General features: G+C 40.9%; 1 protein-coding gene across 1 annotated transcript in view; it reads right to left on the bottom strand.

Annotated features, from left to right (window-relative positions):
* Positions 1–27,319, bottom strand: part of LOC124148817 — an 81,808-nt gene that overhangs the window by 13,841 nt on the left and 40,648 nt on the right. The window contains exon 2 of the mRNA XM_046520126.2: positions 636–750. Within this exon, the coding sequence (XP_046376082.2) occupies positions 636–750 (115 nt within the window). The remainder of the gene's footprint in view (positions 1–635; positions 751–27,319) is intronic.

Consider the following 27,319-nt stretch of genomic DNA (forward strand, 5'->3'; position numbering starts at 1 on the left):
TCGTCACTGAGTTTGGTGGTGCATGCATATAGTTTTCACATCTTGTTCGGCCTTTGCACCAAATTGTAATCTGTTTCGGTGGATAATCTAGACTGGTTATTTTCATGCACCACGAGACCGAATGTAGAAGGAGGTAAACGAATGAATTATATTAAAATGTTTGTGTCTGACAATAACATTTATCCTGTGACCACCATCGGACACAAAATGAAGTGCGATCAATTGTGACGTGACAAGCAAATGACGTCATATTCAAACTTAATGACGTCATGATTTCCGTACAGGCCGTCATGTAAAGAAAATCAGATAGCTAGATTCGTTAACGTGTAATGGTAACTTGTGTTCTATTAGATAATAAATATTATGCATGTTTGAATTTCTGCAAGTGAAACAGCCTTCGAGGAACAGGAACTGAACTCTTATACCTCGAAACATATCAGGGGCGGTCGGGTAGCCTAGTGGTTAAAGCGTTCGCTCGCCACGCCGAAGACCCGGGTTCGGTTCCCGACATGGGTACAATGTGTGAAGCCCATTTCTGGTGTCCCCCGCCGTGATATTGCTGGAATATTGCTAAAAGCGGCGTAAAACCATACTCACTCACTCACTCGAAACATATCAAAATGAAAAACACTCACTTGCACAACTGGCTGCTATGGTTGGTCCCGATGTGTTTAACGAGTTCATCGTTCTCCGCCCGACAGGGTTCCTGGATACTCATCAGGTCACTGGACGTGCAGGTCAGACATGCCACTGGAATAGAAATAACACATAGTCAGGGTGGTAACATGTACAGTACAGGTGAGGGGAGGTTTAACGTCGCTTTCCGGTTTATATCACGTATATAGCCACGTGCATGCATGTGCGCGTGCGTGCGTGTGTGGCTGCTCGTACTCGTCCGGACCAATGCCGATTTTTTAGTGCTTGTTCACAAAGATAACATGCCGCAGTTTAACCGATAATACCTACACATAGTACTGATTCCATGTCGACCAGTCCTTGTTTTAGCCCAACGCAGGGTATCAACAACTGCGATCTTTTAACGTCTTTTGGTATGATGCGGCCAGGGATCGAACCCTCGACCTTCCGCTCTCCGGGCAGACGCTCTACCACTAGACCACGGAGGCGGTCTTGTACGGTACAGGTAATCAAAATTGAATAACTGAGTACATGACGTTTTATGCCGTAGTCAGCATCATTTACCATTATCCATCAGCATGATATTTCTCAACGGCCTGTAAACAGCGGACTCTAGGCCAGGTCAATATCATTAAAATCAGTTCGTTCTGACGTGGAGGTGCGGATGGCCTCAAGTCTTTCATCAGCGGTAGCGAGAACCAAGATCTGATTTTGATGAGATTGAGGCCAGGCAAACCAGTGGTTTACTGCATGAGAACGTCCCACCTCGGGTCATGGTGCCACACAATCGAGTTTCCCATTGTCCCCACCCGATCCACATCAGGCGGTTCCTACAAGAAGCCGTTAACGCGCTATCGTGTCACTGGATTGTCTGGTCAAGACTCGATTGTTTACAGGCCGTCGTCGTATTGAGGGAGTACTGCTGTGCCGCGTCAGGCAAGAAACATACACTTGCTTTGTTGTACAAGTTGTGTGGGTGGCGGGTACTACCGGTGGGTCAGGACATGCTTACCCTTTTCGCAAAAACCTGCAGTCGTCACCGGGGGCACGGGTGGCCCAGTCGTCTAAGGCGCCGCGATTCGCTGTGCAGAGTTGCGTCCCTTGGGCACGCCAGAAACCTATGATTGAGGGTTCGAATACCGGTTCGCCCCGATTATGTTTCTAGGTTTGTCAGCACCATACCCGTGCTCGTGGGTTTCACCGAAGTGGTAAACGTCTGAGACCTGCATCACTTCGGGCTTTCCTCCCACATTAAGCTGACACGCCGTGATATAACTGAAATACTGTTAAAAGCGGCGTAAAACCCAACTCACTCACTCACTGTCGTCACCGATATGTTATCTGTTCATATGACTTTCGCCACTATTTGCCTTTTGCGCCCGATGGAAACTTTTTCGGCAGATGATCTTGACTGGTTGCTGTGTGGCGTTGACGTGTTATATTGACATGTCGCCACGATATAGCTGAAATAATGCTGACATGACGTAAAATAACACTCACCCACTCTATTGATACAGACACAAGGTAGCTTCTTTAAATATAGTCGATATAACGCCTAGCCAATGAAGTCAATTAAGGTTGTATGCAATGTATGCAATAGCGTATGCAGAGCCTTATTTAACACATGCACGTCTCACGTTGAGGAAACCAAACGAAAGAACTTTGCCTTGAAAATCTATATTCCTTTCTTCCGCTAAGTCTGAACATAACTGGGTCAAGGATACTTCAAATAGCTGCAGTCACAAAATCTACATCTGCCATAACAGGAAATGCAGCATATGCATTGCATGGTGGGGTACCCAATTACATAACATTGGCATCCCTCAGCCAGCAGGGTTACCAGATACAGACAGTATAATGGCGGTCTACGGAACTCAGGATGCTTGTCTCTGTGGTGATTGACAGGCATAATATCAAGAAACAAAGACGGTCTGTTTTTCTTACAAACATAAAAGACATTTTTTGCAGGATTGCGTGATGGATGATTGCAATTATCCACATTTTGAAACGTCTTCCGTTGTTTCTGATAATGATCCAACTCAACGACAGACACAACCAACAGCACTGGGAGAGGCATCCACACCATGTCTTAAACGGACAATCCTCGTGTATTCATAGGCCATTTAGCCTTGCACCAAACGAAATAATTGTGACGTAAATACAACAAGTTCAAGTGCCAAACTGATATGGACAGGCATGCAACAGACCTGGGAAGTTTAAACAAAAATACATTAAAACTACTTGGCTTTCCGTCCTGACTTTGTTTAGCCAACACATCACACGATCCAGATTCACAATTCTTAATGCTCAAAATACATGCTTCATTCTAAATCAAGACGATTCTTGCCCTGCCAAGTGTATGTACTGTTATAAAGGGATGTAGAATACGAGTGAAGAGATTTCAGCGTACACAATGAGATCCAGACTACATGATAGCGGAACACATTATTATCTGAAAAACTGTGAAGAAACAACGTAAACACGAATTCTTTAAGCATCGAGCATTTCCTCTCCACAAGGTGGTAGGGAGGGAGGAAAACAATTCACTAATTGGGCAAAGTCAGCCGAACGTTTTTACCAATTCATGATGAATGGTTTAAAAAGGGTTTTAACATATTCTGAGTTCCCAGATAGAAGTTGTTGATGACGCTAAACGTAAATAACACAATGAAAGTTTACAATGATCATGACCGTGCCTCGTTAACGCATTTGGGTCATCGTAGATTGCAACTGAGACTGATACGTGTTTACGCCAATATTCTTCTCCAAACGTCATTATGTTTTATGATTTAGGACCGTCTCCGTGGTCTAGTGGTAGAGCGTCCGCCCGGAGAGCGGAAGGTCCGGGGTTCGATCGTCATACCAAAAGACTTTTAAAGATGGTACTTGTTGTTACCCTGTCTGGCGCTCGGCATTAAAGGGCTAAAACAAGGACTGGTCGGCTCGGAATCAGTATACTGTGTCTGAGTGGGGTATTCATGTTAAACTGTGGCATGGTATCTCAGTGTGCTAGCAGTATAAATCGGCATCAGTCCGGACTAGTACAAGCAGCCACACACACGTGCATGCACGTCGCTATATAAGTGCAATAATCTTGGACGCGACGTTAAACCCCATTTAGCCTCACCTTTTACGATTTAGCATGGTTAATGTGACGAGGAACCACTTCAAATCATGGCTACCCATGTATGTGTCTGGCAGATCATTTCATATTTCTTTTACACTGGATGAAAATGTGATTTTTCACGTCATGATTTCATTAACGCCGGTCTTCCGTGTGCTCTGATCACCCTTGTTATAAACCTTGAGTGTGCAGCAATGCAGGTCTTGGGTAGTATTTCGTACTAGACACACACCATGTTTGCGTTGCAAAAAAACACATGTATCTGGTTTGTAGCAAACACCGGGTTCACTCGTATGCTTGAGTGTCACACGCGTGAGAAAGCCAAAAATGGAAATTTCAACAAACTGTAACTTATCCAATTAGTGCCAATGTCCTATGTGGAACAGGTGCGTTAGACTCCAATTTGTTTTCAATAAGGTTTAATTCAGTCTTTCACGGGCGAGAACACCATGAACTCAGCCTCCGTCGATAAGATATGAAATATCCCCTTTCCTGGAAACGCGCACTTCATCTCGGGACGTCATGAGAAACAAATACGTGCCACTTGTGTCAAATACATTCACATGATGGAGAGGGGTACTGATCTCGCTGCTTCATTAGCTCCGTTACAGTCAGTTGGTTAACGTTACCCAGTCGCCTGGAAATATGCACCCGCGAGGTTCGGAAATATTCACAATATTAGCTTAAGATATTGTTTAGAGAGCCTGCCATAACAGATGTGTTCCAGGGAAGCGTTCCAATGAAACAGGAGATTCCAGACGTTTATTTTTTAACTTACGCCTAATGTAGCAACATATGTGTCGCAAATAAACAATGGACCCACCGCTTAGAAATTTAAGATAACAACGATTTGTTTTGTACAATGACACACAGTGATCGTGAATCAGTGATTGATTTCACATTGCGGGGGTTATAACCGCAGGTCATATTCCGAAGTGGTGGTAGGTACTAGATATTTACCAGTTTGATGAACACCCGAGTAGGTGCTGACAGACCAAGGATAATACTAAGGGCGAATCAGGAAGTCGGATCCACGATCAGAAGATCCTGACGTGGTCAAGGGACGCAACTCCTCATAACGTATTACGGTTTCTAGGCCACCCGTCGCGCCCCGAACTTGACTTAAAACCTAATCTTGAATTTTGCATTTTGAATGTTATTCTTATGTTCGAAGGTGGGCGGTGGAGTCGGACTGACGAAGGTGTAGACCTGGCATGCAGACCATATCGCCCAATCTGGGCTTCACATTAAACTACCATGGAACCTGTAGAATCCCACGACAAGTCGGGACGGATGATGGTTGAGTAAAGATAACTAACTCAGTCAAGGAACATGATCCTCTGTTGACATAATTGTTTAAAAGCGAAACGTCCTAAATGAACGCTGAAACTGCGTATCTCGTAAACGTTATAGAAGCAATTATTCTGAAAATTTTGCTGAACAGTTGAGTATTATGTAAGTGAACGTAGAAAAAAATTATTAGGAAAATATGCACGATTTGGTTTAATTTTCTATTTAAAGTTTACGAACGTGTTAATAATAATTTGATATTTTAATCGTGCTTTGTACATTAATCCCTGCACTTAAAGCACGGTGACATCGCCATACCTTTTCACACCGCAGTCAAGTTCCCAATTATATCACAGTGTGTGTGTGTGTGTGTGTGTGCGGTTGTGTGTGTGTGTGTGTGGGAAGAAAGTGTGAAGCCTATTTCTGGTGTCCCCCGCCGTCATATTGAGTGAGTATTGCTTAAAGTGGCGTAACACCATACTCACTCACTCACTCACGACCAGCACACGCTGCTGGGGACCAATTCTAACGCAGAATCACCATGGGGATATGTTTTGTTTCTTTGTTGTTTAACGCCACACTCAGCAATATTCCAGCTATATGACGGTGGTCTGTAAAATAATCGAATCTGGACCAGACAATCCAGTGATTGACATCATGAGCATCGACCCATGCAATTGGGATCGATGGCATGTATCAACCAAGTCAGCGAGCCTGACCACCCTATCCCGTTAGTCGCCTTTTACGACAAGCATAGTCGCCTTTTACTGCAAGTATGGGTTGCTGAAGACCTATTCTACCCCGGAATCCTCACGGGTCTGGGGATGTGTGACAGCGACCTGTGAATACTGGAGTGCGTGCTGGGCAAAGCAGGGTTTGAGTGCATGAGCACGACCTCCATCCCCGACTGGTTGTTGAAATTACCACAGAATCCACACAAGGAAAAAGATCCGCCAGGGCAAATAATATATTTGGATTACCCCGACGCAATTGAGTTAAAACATACCGATATATCGTATTGTTGTATACACTTTCAAAAGTGAGTCTAAAATATATAACGAACAGCCCAGATTAAATCGCAATGCAGCACAACTTGATTAGCTTTTAATGCAACCCAAAACCGCTTGTAAGCCAACACAGCTATCATTGTTTCGTTGCCTTCATTCATTCATTAAAGAACATGCCCCTGTTAATGGTAACCCAATATCCTTGTATGGCCAGCCTGCTGTTCTATTTGTGTTATAAGCATCTGGTGCCGCCCAGTGGGTTCCTCAATTGAAGTCCAGGGCTTGACAACGGGATGGTACCTCTGGTTGCTGCCTGCCATGGTCTTTAGCAAAACTATTAATTTCAGGAAATGGATGAAGTTTTCTATAGATGATTTTACACTTTCGGCGTTTCGTAAAAAATCCTTCAGAGGGAGTTAAATTAACGTTGCCATGTTACACATCTTGCGCGGGAAAGTGCACGAGACTGTTACTATATATAAACGTCAAGCATGAAATACAAATTATACGCTTAATTTCAGGTTATAATATCCGATACATTAACATCTGTCCTTCGGGACCCACCATTTTTTCATATTAAAAACTACGAGCCTGTCAATTTTGTGGCAGGCAATTTCCTTGAATTTCAAAGGTCTGTAGAATATAATATTTTTCCAGAATTTTCAGAGACTATATATTTTCGATTAAATCCCAGTCATAGACCCCTGGCTGAACCTGGCACATGTGTATACACTATAGTCCCGTCAATACACACTGTAACAACACTCTGGCTGAACCTGGAGCATATGTATATACTATAGTCCCGTCAATACACACTATAACAACACTCTGGCTGAACCTGGCACATATGTATAGACTATAGACCCGTCAATACACACTATAACAACGCCCTGGCTGAACCTGGCGCATATGTATATACTATAGTCCCGTCAATACACACTGTAACAACACTCTGGCTGAACCTGGCGCATATGTATAGACTATAGTCCCGTCAATACACACTATAACAACACCCTGGCTGAACCTGGCGCATGTGTATAGACAATAGACCCGTCAATACACACTATAACAACACACTGGCTGAACCTGGCGCATGTGTATAGACAATAGACCCGTCAATACACACTATAACAACGCCCTGGCTGAACCTGGCGCATGTGTATAGACAATAGACCCGTCAATACACACTATAACAACGCCCTGGCTGAACCTGGCGCATGTGTATAGACAATAGACCCGTCAATACACACTATAACAACGCCCTGGCTGAACCTGGCGCATGTGTATAGACAATAGTCCCGTCAATACACACTATAACAACGCCCTGGCTGAACCTGGCGCATGTGTATATACTATAGTCCCGTCAATACACACTATAACAACACCCTGGCTGAACCTGTCAATACACACTATAACAACACCCTAGCTGAACCTGGCGAATGTGTATAGGCAATAGACCCGTCAATACACACTATAACAACACCCTGGCTGAACCTGTCAATACACACTATAACAACACCCTGGCTGAACCTGGCGAATGTGTATAGGCAATAGACCCGTCAATACACACTATAACAACACCCTGGCTGAACCTGTCAATACACACTATAACAACACCCTAGCTGAACCTTGCGAATGTGTATAGGCAATAGACCCGTCAATACACACTATAACAACACCCTGGCTGAACCTGGCGAATGTGTAAAGGCAATAGACCCGTCAATACACACTATAACAACACCCTGGCTGAACCTGTCAATACACACTATAACAACACCCTGGCTGAACCTGGCGAATGTGTAAAGGCAATAGACCCGTCAATACACACTATAACAACACCCTGGCTGAACCCGTCAATACACACTATAACAACACCCTGGACGTGGGAGCAGACAGCATCAGGAGATGGAGGTTGCACCCCGACTGCAGCGTATCCTGTATATAATGTCTTTCATCTTCACAGCTGGTGATTTACAGAATATTCGGGAAGGACTCAACTTTCATTCTTCAAAATCCATCATCTGTTTTCATTCTAGCAGTGTACACGAGGAGTCACACACCAAATCATAATTACAGAATCGTGTGGAATGACAGCAAGCTGATTAAAGTCGTAGATTTATTGATACGATCTTTGTTTGAGTTTATTTGTTAAACAAGTTTCCATGGATACCGAATCATGTTTAATACAGAGACGAGTGGCCTGCCAATAGCGCGACAATGTCATAGCACACCAAACACAGCAGTCATGGGCGTTAAACGTAGGCAGTAGTTAATCTGATGTAACACAAATCCAATAGATGCTGTGTAGACTATTGGGCATTTCATATACATAAACAACCTGAAGTTAAGCCCATCCCAGAAAGTAACCCAAGGGCTTCCAGTTGGTGTCATCTTCGTGTTCAAGGGTGCTGACCTTTGCCACAAGATAAGGATTTATTACATATGAAACGTCAATGCCAGAGTATAACCAGTCTCGATTATCCGACGAAACAGACTCTATTGGGCAAGAAAGGAAAAAGAGGTGACAATTAGATTGCAATCAGTCATTGACTTCTTTTGGATATATGAAACGTACGCCATTGTACCAGTCTCGATTATCTGCCGTAACAAATTCAATCGGGCGAAAAAGGTAAAATTGCGGTGAAATTTATGAATGGATTACTGAAAATGAGTGATGACACCAGGTGTTCGCGAATAAAAGGTAGGGTGAGCAATATTTGCCAGTGTGCAAGCACACAAACTACTCAACTATTAACCACGAACTTTGCCCTTTGCACACATGAACTACTTTCAGTTTATCAGAGGAATGTTCCTGGTTAAAATAAGAACTAAAAACATGTTTGTGGAAATACTGTCCTGATATAAAACTCCATCATACACTTGACGTTACTGATTAATAGAATCTTTCCGAACAGATACTCTAGGGTTATTGGAAAAGCCGTAAATGCCAATGTAGTGAATAGGTGATGAAGTTGCGTTTAATGTCACTTGCAAAGTATTTCAGTTATATCCCGGAAAGCCCAAAGTGATGCAGGCCTCAGACGTTGACCACGAGGACGGGTATGGTGCTAACAACCAATGATAATACTCCGGGTGAATACGGACATCAACCCAGGATCAAGATTTCTGACATGCGTTAGGAGTGAAAAATATGCACTGCGAAATACTGCGCCTTAGACAACAGGGCCTTATTTCTATTTAGAATACTGTCCATCCTGCAACACAGTAAAACTAGAAAAGAGTGCACTAGCTGTTAGCACATACATGCTAACGAGAACTCAGTGCAAGCGCATGGCAGGGGTCTCGTATGCTGGCTTCAGTTTGACTCTGTGCCTCCATCGCACACACGAGGTGTGATAATCACTGGCATGTTAATTATTTATTTGGAAACTGCACTTTCCATCGGGGTGAGCTAAAACTCCTTCAACATCCACTGCATGTCAGGGTGGTGCCTCTTCAGATCCCGGGGGATACAGTGGACCAAGTGGGTAATAGAACATCAAGTCTTTCATCTTATGCCATTACTTCTCTGTCTTGGGTGTTCTCGTGGTGGTGTGCGTGGCATTAATGCAACATGTTGCAAATACTTGAATTGTGTTTCAACATTTAGGACATTACACCAGATCCGAAAAAAATAATTTGTTTACCAACGTCTTCTGGAACCCATTCATGATCGCCTTTGAAGTGCTTCGGGGAATTAATATTAGATTCCCTTGCCGCCTAATTGGAAATTAATCGTGGTTATAGAGTTCTCAAATAAATGCTGATCTTGAAACCAGGTAGTTCCTTGTGACGTTCATTGACAGACTCACCATAGCCTCGAATATATCCGTCGTTATTGCATACTTGCTAAAGCATTATTTATGGCATAACCAATGACATAAACGTGGCACTTAATATGAGGGGACCCCGGTTTCCATAAGAATGGGCGATGCATGCATGTTAGACGGATCCTCTGGTTCAACCTATGAGCGAGATATAGGAACTCAACATTGTTTTCGAAACAATAGGTACTCATTGTAAGAATACTTAACATGCAACTTAATAATGTCGTGATCATGTATGTGGTATGTCATCTTACACTAGCCTATTAGTTCGAAGGTGTCCGAGTATCGTGGAGTGGCGTGAATATGTAAGAAAACGTACAACTTTATGGATAACAACTTCTGGTTTATTGCATGTAGCGACGTTTTGTTGTAGATTCTTACACCATTATCAAGCTGAAGCGATAACGGTGTAAGATTCTGCATCGAAATGAGGCTACATGTAATAAACCAGACATTGTTATCTATAAAATTGTATGTTTTCTTACTTACTCACCAACTTCTAGAATGCCAATCAAACTGTTAGTGACGTCACAAGAATTGACTTGGTTGCGAGGTGAAGTTAGGTGGAGTGATATGAATAGTTACATCAGCTGTCTATGGTTGTGATGAACTATCACTGCAGATGAGACCAATTTGTATCTCTCTCCATCTCACCACGCTGACTGAATGTAGATCTGTCCCAGGGAGGTAATCAGGTAGGATCTCGATGACAAGGTAGTCTCAAATGCTACTTTTCATCCCAGCTCACCGCCCACTTAAACCCTCCCATCTGTTTTGACGCGGTCTTGTAAGATTGTTTTCCTACTTATTACATCCCGCTAGGTTCATAACGTGATGAACCTGGTTTACTTACGCTCCAATTACCTGGTTAGGGAAATATGGTATTTCACCTCACAACAAAATTAACCTCACCCGGTGATTTAATGCACATTTGCATGCTCAAAAGAACCATTGCACTGTTGTCAATATGTGATTAGCTCCTATGACACCCAACACGAAGATGGAGAGGCTGCTGGCTGTCTCAAACGTTACAAGTACCCGTGGTACTCAGTTGATGGTTATTACACCGTGCACGATGTTAAATGGTTTCTGAAAGGAAGGAGAGTTTATTATCTCACATTACGGGGCTGTGTAAGTTCATATCTTCACTTAGTCTAAGTAACTTCTTTAGAAGATGAATAGGAACGAGCGCAAGTGAGAGGTCTTATAGTCGAGATGTGTTTTTCATTGCGTAGCCATAAAGGAATGCATGATCTAGAATAGTAATCTAATAACACGAAAGCTCGGTGTGTCTCATTAGAAACATGTTGAGACAGTAGAGTGCGTGGTATGTCGTAATGGCAGTTTATGCCTTAATGTTTTAAACTGTTGGTCTCCGGAGGGACTCTTTCCCACGTGACATGTAATCTGTTCGAGGACACTCTTCCTAAGAAGGTTTTAAGATTCAACAACGTACATATATCATCGCAAGAGGTGAGTACTAACTGACAAGATATAGGAGCGTGTACGTTTTCAACAAAGGATAAAAATATACTTTCCTGATTAAGCTGATTTATGGTTTTAATCAGGTGCATCTCGACTCACATATATTTTCATAGAGCAACGTCAACACTCCAGGAATGCAACATGATAGTAGGCAGAAATATTAACTGAATCTGTGAAAATGAACTTTTATATCGTGTTGCTGGAAGCTGGTAAATTGATGTTTCCGAGTTCGTTTGTAAAATATAGCGTGTGTTATGGTTTAACGCCGCACTCAGCAGTATTCCACATATGACGGCGGACTGTATCCAGTGATCCAGACAATCCAGTGATCGATATTGTGAGCATCGATCCCAAAAATCCCTTCTTTCAGCAAATTATAATCCAGTACAGTAGGGGCATTCTACATTTAACGAGCCCCAAATATTGTGCAACGTGGGTCATCATAAGCATGCATGAGGTCAAAGTTCAGATAACACTCAATAAATTATTTAACTTATCTACCAATGTTGACTAGTTATAGAAGGTTAGACAATAACCAAATATTATTCAAGAAAATTGTTCGTGTAAGGCCACACTGTCGGCCTGGACCTGTGATATGCAGTAACTATCGTCGTGAAGGAAGTGTCTGGTGGCTCGTCCCTGGGCACACAACCGTACGCGTGAACGTGTGATAATGTCCTCCTCGTTATGGAGATTATACGCTGCATTGGACGGAATATGACATGAAGCGTACACCGGCTTACCCACGATAACGAAGTCCAAAAGCAAATCAAGGTGAATTACATTAATAAGCGCAATTTGAAGCACGCACATGCAACTATAACAGGGCACTATACCAGAGTACCAACATTTATCACACACACACACACACACACACACACACACACACACACACACACACACACACACACACACACACACACACACACACACACTGGCATATAAAGCGGGAGATATAGTCATCATCTGGTCTCTCCGTCTGTGCGTCCATATTTCGTTTCCGGAGCATAGCTTGTTAAGCGTGATTTTTCATCCAAACTTGGTACATTTATTTACCAGGGGCTGAAGTGGTGCCTTTTGCTCTTGTGGGGGTCAGGGGGATTTGTCATCTTTTGGTGCCTCTTGTATCAATGGGTACTTTGTTTTAAGTACAATGAAGGCTTTTCGCCGAACACGATTGTCCTGTACTATAAATGTATCTACAATTACGTGAAGTCATACAATTCACACATAGGTTTAAACTGTTATTTGTCCCGAGCCTTTAGTCAAACCACATTTCTATTCCTTTAACACAAATAATTTACGAAAGGAATAAGATCAAAGAGTTTCAGTATGAATATTGAATCGAAACAAATTTCATGAAACTAGGGAAAAAGCAGAACACCAAGTAGCCTTATTAGTAATTTGGTTTTCAATCTGATAAGGATCAAACTGAAAACGTTTTATGACAAGTAGAGTAATTAGTGATACATTTCAAATCTCAAGTGTTCCTGTGCGTGGTGCCTACTGGCATATCAAATTGCCATATCTTACACAAAGATTATGCTATAATTTATCTTTTAAAACCAGTAATTGCTCCACACGATCATGACAAGTTAGTAGTATTTTTTGTAAATCGTAGTGTATGCTTAAACACCTTGTACTCCCATAGAAAAGGTTATTAGACAAGTAGGCCTTATCAAAACTTACTACATTTACCGTGCACCTATACAAAAATCAGGTATTGCAAATCCTGTGCCATAACCTTAACCTTGACAACTGCTTAACTCATGTAGTCCATACTGAGCTATTCACATGCTATATTCCTGTAGGCAAATCGGTATTGTTACAGGTTGGCTCATTTATTTCTCGTATCGTTTCTCATACTTTTGCAAGTCCCTCCCGGGCAAAATCACATCCATAAATATGTGAACCTTTGTTCGTTATGAACATGCATTTTATCAAGCTTACTGTTTGGTCAGAATGAAGTGATTCTGGCCGTCAAGTTTGTGAGAACCATACGTATTTATATTAGATCAATACGACCAATATACGCTATCCGGCAGGTTGTTTGGATAGTATGTTTTGTGTTTTAAAATTATCATTGTTCGTTTAACGACCAGTCCAGTGACGATGTTAATGCACATTGGTGGACGCTGAATGTCCAGCGAGGTCGTGACCAGCGCCCAGCCTGTAATCCACATGTATTCACGATGCCTAGTTGGCCATCTGAAGTGGCCAGCTGGGAATTATACGACACTGCTGCCACGAGGCATGCACGCATGTGTATTCTAGTAATGACATTAGCCTAATGTACACGTCTTTGTCCTCTCGGTGATACTGCGGATGGCAGCGTAGTTAGTGGGTGAAATATACGAGTATTGTCTATTAGCGGCTGTGATGACCGGAGATTGAACTAATTGGGCAGAACGAGGACTATACTTACCTATTACAGCCCTCGTTACATATAACTGCCAGACATGTGGATAAATAAAGAGCTGCTATGTCAGGGGGGAGTACACGATGAAGAGAACGGCCATGTGAACACTAACTACAACGCTAATGCACTGGGAAGTGATACTAAATTAAGTCAGATAGTCACATATTAATAATAGCTGATGACCATTGCAATATTTCATACACGTGCACATTGGAACCAATTTAATCATGTTCCGTTTTGCCCATTGTCCACATAAACAAGAGGCCTGTGGTGACAAATTGTAAAATCAGCTGAATCTATTAAACGAGGATCTCAAAGCAACGACATTGTAGAGTGCAAATTCCATTTTTTCTAGGTTTACATAACCTACACTATACCATATACATCATTAAGTAATCTAATAGATACAGAGTATACGTGATTCTGTTTCCATCGCAAACACAGTAACGTCATGGTAATATCATTCATGCACCCTCAAACACTTGGCTTTGTTATGTTTTCATGCAAAGAAAATAGCTACCAAATTAAGAAATCTAGGATATGACCAAAAAGATAGACATGGTAATGTTATTTGTAGAATGTGTTCACTTAAAGACCATATACATCGAATGTCATTGGAAGGCCTGGAGAAGTTTTATTGTTCTGATCATCCCAATGGAATGTGTTGCGCCGACCTTAACATGCTAAATACAATGCCATTTTTCAAGACATACACTAAATCATTTGTCATGAATATACACTATAACATATACTCTATTGTAGCCATCTTGGATATCTGGACGTCCAAGTTCATCGGTTGATATCCATAGGTATGATCCTACTTACCTGTACATCAGAGGTCGGGTACATAAAACACACGGTAGAATCAACTCTCTATCTGACAAGGGCTCGCTTGCACAGAACAATCTTAGCGCTACGACTAGTATTATAAATCCTATACTTTAATATAGACTTACAATAGTTTAAGTGTAATGATCGTATTGTACATGTCGGACCTACACAGTTAAAAATAACCTGAAGTAGCCTTGACAAAACGTGTTGATACATATGTGATTCGTGCATGACACTACTGGTTGTCGACCGCAGGTACTGTTCATCTGTAAACCGGTTGCTCAAGTAATTACCTGCTTGTCTGTGGATCTTTATAGCTTAAGTAATTTACATTCTCATGCATGAGCTACAGCACGGCAACAGTTCCAGTGAAAAAAACATCCTCACTATTTCTGTCTAACTCAAAATACCTTTGTGTTTTAATAGCGTAAATTAAGAAAGCATCATGCTGCCTGTTTAACTTGTTCTTTCAGTTTTGTTGCGTTCTCTACACAAAACGAAGATGCAGTTCCAGCGGCCATAACCGTTTTACAAGAACATGAGTAAAACTCTCCCAGTACAATACATCTGCATCCATGTTTCAAAACGGGTTTTCCAGAATACATTGCAGCCACTGCTTGTTGATCTTCCCTTCGCACAAACCATACAATTGGTTTTGGCAGACGGCAAAGCTTCAGATAAGCATCAAAGGACGGAACTTTAACATGGCGTAAAGACAGTTGGTAGAACAAGTCGTGGTCTCTTGTAGTAAAGTTAATGGAGACTTTTTATTTTTTCTAGAAGCATGTAAACATGTTGCAGAACTTGAGAGAACGTCACTGTTGTGAGGATACTGTCAGAGCAATTACATCCTCCACATGTTGTAGTGGAACCATTGTGTGTACTCTGACTTCGGTCGACATGTCTAACATAGTTCATGTGTGGAAGTAGATTTCATGTTAGGCTATATAATGACATAGCTTATCGTTTGCAGTTCATATCTAATGCGTTTTACAAACTATGACATGGGTACATCCATGTCACAGAGGACAGAATTTATTGCAAACATGAAATGACAAATGTAAATATAAAAATAATTTAGAGACTAATTTAATTAATTCAGAGACTGTATGGCATGTAAACAAGTGCAAAAATGACATGCGAGGACGTGGCTATTCCAAAGCCAAAGTGCAGCCACAGAAACGTTTGTTTCATCATTGGAAGAAGCTGTAGTCATTAGAACGTTTCAAACTGCACGTTTCCATGAAATTCTTAGTCTCTGAAGTCAAATGATACTTGAAAACTAAATTGAATACATCGTTTACCCGTCAAAGTACCATTCCTCTCACTTATCCTGTTTGTTTCTACTAGGCTGATTTTTTAGAAGGGAGTTTTGTGAAAGAATACTTTCAGTTCACACATAATATTGCTTTAGCAGAATACATCAGTGAAACGCCCACGTTATCTAGGCATATATCAACTCGGGTATTTATAGATGTGATATGGATTTTCTCTTGTGATCTATATCCTGTAAACTCTCCCACAAAATGATGCCATCTTTGTGTCTAGATCACGCCAACCTAGACAGGACATAAATACATAACCTTTACTCCGATCCTTTACGGCAATTAGCAAATAGATAACGATTATCCGCCGAAACAGATTCCACTGGGGGTAAAAAGAAACAGGTGAAAATTATATGAATGGATCACTGAACATCAGAGATGACACCAGGTGTCTGCGAAAAAGGCAAGCACCTGTTCTGTTTACACCATTTAACCATAGTATATCGGACACCAACTGACTACACTGGTACTTAGTGAGCATGAAAGACGACGTGGGTACAAGAGAGTCGATATCACAGTACATATAGATTTCGCGATGGTCTCAAAGCAGTTTACATCAGTGACACATCACTGAATAGCTACCTGCATTAAGCCTCCAATAAACTTATTTACATCATAACACCACAGAACATAACACCCTGTGGCAGTAATAAGTCCAAAGAGTTAGTGCATATATCGCACATACACACATAAACATGAAACGCAAAGTAGTTAAATTATCAGGGCGTACTCATTGGCTAAACGTCAAAGTAGATGAAAACGAGAACATTTAATATTTAACTTTGACATGGAGGAATATGACCATGGATCACACATACAGACACTGGTTGTGAAACGAGAAGTGGATTCGGAGCCGTGCATGCAGGAATATAGTCATACCTTACTGAATAGTCAGGTGTCCACCGATATGGAATTGTGGTTTAAAATAATGACAACCTAAGAAAACATACAACTTTGTGGATGACAACTTATTTCTTGCTTTAGACTATAGAATCTTACATCGTTCTCACGCTGGAAATTGGTTTCCATTAGTTCCCAGTTATTATGAGGGATACATGATCAACCCTTAGTTGTGTCAACACTGTTCTCAAACACTTCATGTTCATGAGTCATTGGGGGGGGGGGGGGGGGGGGGGGGGCGGTCGGGTAGCCTAGTGGTTAAAGCGTTAACTCATCACGCCGAAGACCCGGGTTCGATTCCCGACATGGGTATAATGTGTGAAGCCCATTTCTGGTGTCCCCCGCCGTGATATTGCTGGAATATTGCTAAAAGCGGCGTAAAACATACTCACTCACTCACTCACTCACTCATGAGTCATGGAAGCGAGTCACAAAAAACGTCCGGTTACACATCGTTTCCCTGTACCAATTTTTGAAAGCTTTGTTAGGTCTTGACTATTGTAATAAGACATGAATCAGTGAAGGGCACTCACTAATATAAGCATACGAGTTTTGGGCATGAGTGGAACATGCGTATAAAACACATTGATCAGTGTTTTCGCTAAATCCTGATGTCATCACTGATCTTTGATCCATTCACACAATTTTCATCACTATTTTTCCGTGTATGTAGATTGAAATCTGCGATGACGTCTCATATTTAAAAACCCATCATTGCTATAAGGCATTACCTTGCAAACATATTATTTAAAATACTGCTACCACATTTCACCTTAAGTTTCAAAGAACAGTTGCCTTGACATAAACCTAATTGTACTGAGGCGCTATCCCAGAAATTACGCATTGGTTCTAGCCTACCTGTCTTTGGTATTTTCCAAACACATTCTTTGACGAGCGCATACCAAAACAGGTGGAACATATTCAACGGCAAAGGGAAAATTGCACTCCTGAAGTATTAACAATGTTCCACAAATATACCTGTCTGTTTTCTTCAGTATTGTTGTGAACTAAATACACAACATAACACAAGTTTAAAAATATATATGCCGTGAAAGAGTTTGAACAGTTTTTCTCCAAAGTATATCTTGGCCGACGGACAGAGCTTGTTTGTATACCCGTAGCCAACGTCGCTGTGCTGGTTGAGACAGATAAACAGAATGCATTTCTGTATCAGAAACACAAATTGCATTTTCCTGTCAAAGATATAAGACGTAAGTAGCAAAACAAAACCCCATTGATAGCGTCGTCAAAACTTTTATATCCTTGAAAGATATCATTTATCTTATCCTAAGTACCGGTATATAACGCCACACACAACAACACACCTTGCATCACTGTTTTATATCTTTGACAAACCCACAATCGTGTTTTCGGATTATTAACTCTATTTTAGACTTTCTCTGACAACATAAAAGTGTGCTTCTTATGTACCGATGTTGCACAGCCCCATAACTTCTAATTAGGGGGGCGGTCGGGTAGCCTAGTGGTTAAAGCGTTGGCTCGTCACGCCGGAGACCCGGGTTTGATTCCCGACATGGGTACAATGTGTGAAGCCCATTTCTGGTGTCCCCCGCCGTGATATTGCTGGAATATTGCTAAAAGCGGCGTAAAACCATACTCACTCACTCACTCTAATTAGATAATGACCGAAGAAATACAAAGCACATGTGCTGACATGTCGAGACGGCATCACAGTAACAGCACACGGTACTGTTAGTCGCTAGGTACATCAGTGAAGTGAAGTGTGTCAGAATCTGGGTTCTTATTCACATTGGATTTCGTAAAAGAGAAATCAGATTCCCGAAGGGGAAAGTTGATTCTACTCGGGGGATAAACAGATTTCAGTGATTTCTTCGACGTAAACCATATCAAGGTTGATATATAATCTCTCTATAATACTGCATAATGGACTATAGTAGCGCCAGATTTACTTCATAAAATATACAAAGCGTCAACTCCAGAGAATAACTAGTCTCGGTTATCCACCGAAACAGATTCCAGTGGGCGTAAAGGCAAAACAGGGGTGAACATTATATGAATGGATCACTGAAAATCGAGGATGACATGAGGTGTTACACAAAAAGGCACGTCAAGAATGGACAGTGAATTCCTGGATCATAAGCAACTGCAACAACAATAGCGTGACGTCATGGTTTAATAATGATTATGAATCGTAATGGTTTAATTATGATAATGGAAAGTGTTTTTTGTCGCTTTTATTTATGAAATTACTGCTCTGAAACAGTAAACACATGGCTGTGTCTTATGTGTTAAGAATGGCTGACAAGGTCACTGTGTCTTCCCAAAGATTTCTAATGTTAAGGAAGTTGAAACATGAGATATTTAATTTATTTCTTTTACCATGATCCGCAAAAAGGTGACCTGTTACCTAACAAATTGTCACTTTGCTATTTCAAGCATCTCGACATGCATGTGCATACATATAACATACGTTCATAAAAACAATCGGGTCTCAACTTGGCGAACCGACGGTTGAACCAATGTGTCAGAACCAAGCCACACATTGTAACTCATCTGTACAAGTCAGTCGGCTCTTGCGACATGTGTCGACATTGGATGCTTGGGACCTATTCTGTCCTGGAATCCCAACAGATGAATTTGCAAGTGTGAGGATTTGACCTCATGCTTACATTAGTGCATTGCCAATACGACATATAACTGATACATTATACCAAAACAACATGTATGAAAACATAGTGTTGACACATCATGTCTACATTCCCCCGACACAGGATTGTAAAATAAACAAACGCAACTAGGTGATAAAGTAAGTTCAACCGGTTCAGCACGAGTGGATGTAAAGTGCCAAGTCCGGTTATACCACTTGCAGCTGCATCTGATAGCTACTATGTCAATCGTCCACTCAGACATGGATGATATCGTGGTTCTGTTTCCTTATTAACTCTAATTATCTTTGTTATGCTTTTATATCTTACTCATACACACGTGTCTACTTTGACATTAGACCTCCGTTTTTAAGCACGGCTTGCTATCGTAAATCATCGCTCTTTCAAGCATCCTATTTGGATGTGAAGAGTACTTCTCTGTTAATTGGTGGTTGATTAGTTCTGACCCCATGGTAATGTCATATTCTCCAATACTAATTATAACCTTATGTAAGAGTGAGTGAGTTTGGTTTTACGCCGCTTTTAGCAATATTCCAGCAATATCACGGCGGGGGACACCAGAAATGGGCTTCACACATTGTACCCATGTCGGGAATCGAACCCGGGTCTTCGGCGTGACGAGCGAACGCTTTAACCACTAGGCTACCCGACCGCCCCCTTATGTAAGACCAAATAGACTCACGTGGTTGGAACAAGGCATGTGCGAGTGAGTGAGTGAGTCTTGTTCTATCACTGCTTTGACACGATATTTCAATATTCTGTCATAATGTTCGGAAATTCCCTTTGTTGGTTGTCTCGAATCCGGATAACTTGAACCGTTGTCAAGTCCCCGAGTGTTCGATACAACGAGGTTCGACTGTATACCACCTATCTGGTTCATAGCGTCAAGGAAAGCCCGAAGTGATGCAGGTCCTATTCACGAGCACGGGCATGATGTTGACAAACCTAAAAACATGATCAGGGCGACACTGGGATTCGAACCCGCAGTCATTGGATTCTGGCACTGACAAGTGACGCGACTCCAGCCAGGGCTGGAACCAGGAAGTCACTGTGTTGGAATGAAGGATAATGCTGCACACAGAAACAGGTGCGTGGAATTGAAAACTGCATGAGATAAGCAGAGGAGGAGAAGACGACGTACAGGAAGTAGTACATATTCAATCTAACATCCAAGACATTCCCTCGGGGAAAAAACACGAACATATCTGACAAAACCGATACCAAAAACAAAACACGTTTCTTTTATTCTACTGCAGACTCAACACACCGCTGGTCCTACGGGGAAATAGGTTTAGCAGGAATGACAGTTGTACCAACGCTTGGTGGAAAATACTTAGTTTTGTGAAAATATTGATAGAACCCTTAGGTAGATTACACACTAAACAAGGCTGCTTGGATGTTGTTGTAAATCAAACTGTGATTACGGAGTGATGATATGTACACACATTAGCGCCATAAAACAGAGACGCGTCTTTCACGATTGTCCTGATAACACTATAGTTACCTCCTCGTATGCTCATTATCTCAATACAGACGTTGCATACGTGTTGGTAAACCTGTCCTTTTTAAACTGGCATGTACATCGCATACTGCTCATTATCTTAATACAGACGTTGCATACGTGTTGGTAAACCTGTCCTTTTTAAACTGGCATGTACATCGCATACTGCTCATTATCTTAATACAGACGTTGTATAAGTGTTGGTAAACCTGTCTTTTTGAACTGTCATGTACATCGCATACTGCTCATTATCTCAATACAGACGTTGTATACGTGTTGGTAAACCTGTCCTTTTTAAACTGTCATGAACATCGTATACTGCTCATTATCTCAATACAGACGTTGTATACGTGTTGGTAAACCTGTCTTTTTGAACTGTCATGTACATCGTATACTGCTCATTATCTCAATAGGGGCGGTCGGGTAGCCTAGTGGTTAAAGCGTTCGCTCGTCACGCAGAAGACCCGGGTTCGATTCCCGACATGGGTACAATGTGTGAAGCCCATTTCTGGTGTCCCCCGCCGTGATATTGCTGGAATATTGCTAAAAGCGGCGTAAAACCAAACTCACTCACTGACTCATTATCTCAATACAGACGTTGCATAAGTGTTGGTAAACCTGTCTTTTTGAACTGTCATTATCATACTTCGCTAGTAATTTAAATACTTACTGTGAGTACATATCCGCATGTGTTTGTTATATATGTAGTGCCACATAGGCCGCGTCTACCTGATTTTCTTATTCGTCTCGACCGAAAATGATATTTCGAGAATAACGAGCGAGCTACGAGAACTGACGGATTGTCTGTCCCAAGTGAAAGAATGGTCCCAATCCTTGGCGAGGTGTTTACAGCATTTAGTAACGAGAGACGGATAATTCCGAATATCAAGTAGCTTTTTCTATGTATATTACTTACTGACATTTTAAGAAAGAACATGATCAAAAAGGTACGAAATTAAAACCCTACAGGGAAACGTTAGTCAATAATAAAGATGACGTAATCAATTCATGATATCATGGACAATGGATGACGTCATATCCTATTGTTCTCAACAGTGCAACACCCTCATGTCATATCGCTTCAACTGACCAATCAGCATTGAGAATCGCTTAAATGCACGCATGCAAATATCAGAAAGTTATTACACACGAGATTTCTAATCTTATGGGAAATATTGAAAGGTACTCAAAACGGAGAGTTTCGTGCAGATTTGCGTCCCTTAGCCATGCCAGGATACGACTATAGTGAGTTTGAATCCCAGTTTCACACCGATTATTATGACACTCGGTTTGTCAGCACAATCACCGTGCTCTTACATTATCAACTGCGCCACTTCGGGATTTCCTCCAACACCACGCCCTGATACTGTACAAAGCGGCGTTAAAACCAAGTAACCCACTGCATAAATCTTGTTGTGTTTGTGTGACAGTACACCGTTAACTCATATTTAACATACATTAACTGGTGAAAGTATGTCCACATAATCGACCATTGTATACTCTACACAATGTAGGTCGACGTGATTTGACTACAGGGTAGAACACAAACATCCAATAACTCATCTTCACCAAAGCAGTGAGCCTCTACAAACAGCGTCACCATGGACTCTCCGCCCATCTTAAGCTGACACGTCAGTTAATCCTAGTTTTTCAAGACTATCCCACACTGCCAACTATTGAGACACGTTCACATAATGAGCGAGAACACGGGGGGTGAGTTTATATTACAGGGCGAACTAGTATATCAGCATATTTCCACTACAGGAAAGAACAAACAAACCTTGCTGGCTTAATTACCCATGAGACAGCACAAGGCAACAGTGAAAAATAGAAGCGAAAAGACCGCTCCTGCGTACACTTCCAAAAAAAGGCATTTGAATGATAGAATATCTTACCTTTGATCTACGAGGCAGGTGTAGAAAAAAGTGTCCGGACTACTTCATTAATTTCCTTGTTTGCTACGTGGAAGGCTTGGTGAATTACTACACATCGTATCAGACAACTGAGTAAGGCGCGATGTCTTTTTCTAATTTGAAATTACACATAAATAGCTATGACTGCAAAACGAATTGAGGTGAAGAGATGCGAGGGCGATGAAATCTCGGTTGAAAGATAAAACTCATTGATCCTAACTAATTTAGATTTGATGACAACAGGAACTATATTAAATCCCCCTTTACCGCCAGCCATTAAAGCTGACCACATGTTATGTAGTATGAAATTTCAGAGGCATTATCTTTAAATGGTCAGACCCGTGCGCGTACTATGCAGCCAGGATTCAGGTGGAGATTTCCATACTATGTCCCAGCAATATTATTGTCTCTGCACCAAGATTATGTTTAACATAGAGTTACATGTGAGAGGATTTCTAGACTTACACTTTGTCTGTGAAAACATTTCTTTACAATAATTGTATTTTTTCTTTTTAAAAGAACTTTTTCTCTTCTGCTGTTTTGTGAAAACATGTCTTTAAAATGACTGTACTTCCTGGAAACAAACATGTCTCTCGTTTGTGTGTACTATGAACTGCCCTCAGTACCCTTCCACTTTCCTAATTAAAAAAACAACAAAATAAAAATATTTATAGCTAACGACTTCGCGGTCATAGTACCCACTTAGTACAACAAGAATATTGAGTTTCTCAGAGGATTAGAGCTGAGAACGCTGATGTGAATAATTTAAAGCTCGTACGCCCCTTTTAAAGCTTAGAGACGATTTATTTGAAAGTGTCACAAGTCTCTAGAGTGCTTCGGAAAACGATGGAATAATACACCCAATTCACTCGAAACAGTTAAATCTTTTCCCCTTTTCACTCTGAACAACAAACAGTAATAACACGTTGACATTTGGATCAAAGCGGGAAGCGTGACCTGGCAGTTACCCTAATCATTCAGAGTTCACGAACAATGCGCCCGAACGCAGCACATCCAAGACGACTTGAACCGAGTCCTGCATTCTTAACCTGTGTCGATTGCGGAATGTTCTGTCGGTTTACTCAATGAAACAGGGATATGTTTGTTTCTGGTGTGGAGTGGGAGGCGTGCGTTCCAACGTTTGTAAATGCTAGGGCAACCAAATCCAAGGATCTTAAAACATTTTACATATGCTGATCAAACAAAATAAATGATACCATTTGAAACTGATACAACACGTGCATACCGTGAATATCTACAGGCGGATGGAGGACAGAAGGATTGAATGAGGGTATGTGTCATGAAAGAATACAACACTACTTCGCTACTACCCAAGGTATTGTCACATTCTTGTATATACAGATATATGCACTTACAACACGTACTTCATTACTACCCAAGGCATTGTCACATATTGTATATACAGATATATACACTTACAACACGTACTTCATTACTACCCAAGGCATTGTCACATACTTGTATATACAGATATATGCACTTACAACACGTACTTCATTACTACCCACGGCATTGTCACATACTTGTATATACAGATATATGCACATACAACACGTACTTCATTACTACCCACGTCATTGTCACATACTTGTATATACAGATATATGCACTTACAACACGTACTTCATTTCTACCAACGACATTGTCACATACTTGTTTATACAGATATATGCACTTACAGCACGTACTTCATTACTACTCATGGCTTTGTCACATTCTTGTATATACAGATAAATGCACATACAACACGTACTTCATTACTACCCACGGCATTGTCACATACTTGTATATACAGATATATGCACATACAACACGTACTTCATTACTACCCAAGGTATTGTCACATACTTGTATATACAGATATATGTACATAGAGGGTTGAACAAGTACAAAACAAATATCAGACCAAAATAATATACACTCAAACGTCATACTGTAAATAAACAGATAAAAACGTGCATGAACTGAAAGAAACAGAAACCTACAATACATCATTTGCACTTGATGCCCTTTCAACATCCATGTATAAATGTCACCCTGGCTCGACAGTATTGTGCTCCGTTCTAACAATCAGAGACCTGTTTGGTACCCATGTCTTCTGTAATTTTTCTAACAATCATAGACCTGTGCGTTACCCATGTCTTCTGTAATTTTTCTAACAATCATAGACCTGTTGGGTACCCATGTCTTCTGCAATTGTTCTAACAATCAGAGACCTGTTTGGTATCCACGTCTTCTGTAATTGACTTCTGTCGCCAGGCTAACCACGGAACAGCCATGATTACCTTCGTTAACAAGATGACTAGTCGATGAATAATTCATTAGTAACGTTTAATTAGGTTTACCTCTGTGACTCCTTAATCAATGAAGGGCCGAGAAGGGGTCACATTACTGGGTAACAATGAAGTATCTCTAGTTGAAACGGGTATCATAGTAGTGTTTTGTACCTAATGTTTGCAGTGTTTCGGGAAATGCTTTCATCCTAGTAACGTTTTGATAACGTTTGTAATGTTTGGGTGCAATCCCATTTCCAAGTGTATACGGTCATTTGCCCGGCAGTACATTACATGAAGACCCACCATGTCCTCAAAGTGTGAATGGACGTACACTTATTTATACCTTACAAAAGCATTTCATCAAGTAAACACAAAGACATTAATTCTCTCTTCTCTGTTGGTATAAAGAGTAAGGGTTTACGTCAGTATGTAAGTATTAAGATATGGAAAAGAATGGTTTTAACAAGTTTTTTATGCATATGAATTACTACCCTCTCTACATGGTAAATGCCTTGAATCAGTTGAAAGCACCCAGCGTAACTTTGCAAGGTTTGTACAAGGTTTTGACAAACGTTCTCCCGCTGCCACTCTTGCTAATCTAGGACTTTGGAGCATGGTTTGCTATACACATAAATGAAGACTACAGCTGCTGGGGCGTCTCTGCAATAACTCATGTGTCTCAATCTGTAAAACTGTTTCCTACGCGTCTACGTCACTCTATTATTTTCATAACAACAATTTAAACAGTTTATGTGGAGTGTTGCTTCCAACAGCTAAGAAATATCACCTACTTCGTCATGTATTTCACTATGTTTGCACAGGGGAATTCACCGCGAAGAATAAGTGGAGAACGATTGTATTAAATGAAATAACTACCCACGAGGAAGAAGTGGAAATATATATTATCATGTAGGACTGACCTGTTTCGATATTCTAAATTTCACACAACGCTTACTCCTCATGTGTTATACAGCATTGTAATTTTATATCCAGAATTGAGAGAAGAAATACAGCGTGTAATAAGGATTGGATCCAGAAGCAAACTATCTAAGGAATGTACAAAGTACAATACTTTTGCTAATGATTATCATCACCATGTCATGTTAAACTGTGATTGTATACTTTCAGAGAGAGATGCATTCTTTTCCACTCTAATTGATAATCTTGATGTTGAAATGTATGTTAAAATGGAGATGATGGAAGACCATGATATGCAAGCATTCTTTCTTGGTGGAGATAAAAATGACATTGATGAAATAACGTGGCATTTCACTATTATAGAATTGTCAAAGTATTTATATCTAATTAAAAATATCCTAAACAACGTGTGGTAATATCAAAAATATTTCTCACTGTTTATGGCCTGTTTATATGCGGGACATTGATATACATATATATGTTTGATTATTTTGTTATTAAATAACAAAATGTTGATGTTTTGAGCATCTTTGGATTTATTTGGATGACATATAGCCATTCATTCATTCATTCATTCATTCATTCATTCATTCATTCATTCATTCATTCACTCACTCACTAAAACTACATGTACACATATATCATAAGCACCTCATACTATTTCTTCGAAATATTCCATATCTGCTTTAACAACTGAATACACTGACAAAACATGTCACGAATGAAACCAGCTTACTTACTCAATAATAATTGTTGGAAGTTGTTGTAGTCAACAATTAACTCTTCCCGTGTCTGAACCTGTTGTACGGGAGGTCATTATCAACATGACGTTTCTAAACCAGAGCACACTTGTGAAGACGTCTAGATATTTATGGATGTAACATGCCACAAAACCTCACTAACAGCCCAGTAAACTGCAAACCATTTGCAAATTCAGCTAATCTCAGGAATAGATGGGAATAAACGTGGCTAGTTCTTGTATAATTTCTCATCTACTATGTCGAGGGAAACTGGTTGAGAGATAGTTAGTTGACGGGACGTAGTTTTTATTTCAAATTGAGTTCACAAAACAACTACACTACTTTCGGTTCTTGGTATTCCTGACAATAGCTGACCATCAAACCTTCCCCTGACCACACAGGCTCGGAACCAAACACATCCAGCCGCAGACGAGGAACAATATGCAGCTGACATTTAA

This window comes from Haliotis rufescens, unplaced genomic scaffold, assembly GCF_023055435.1.
Source record: "Haliotis rufescens isolate VD_foot unplaced genomic scaffold, xgHalRufe1.0.p SCAF_6, whole genome shotgun sequence".
NCBI lineage: Eukaryota > Metazoa > Mollusca > Gastropoda > Lepetellida > Haliotidae > Haliotis > Haliotis rufescens.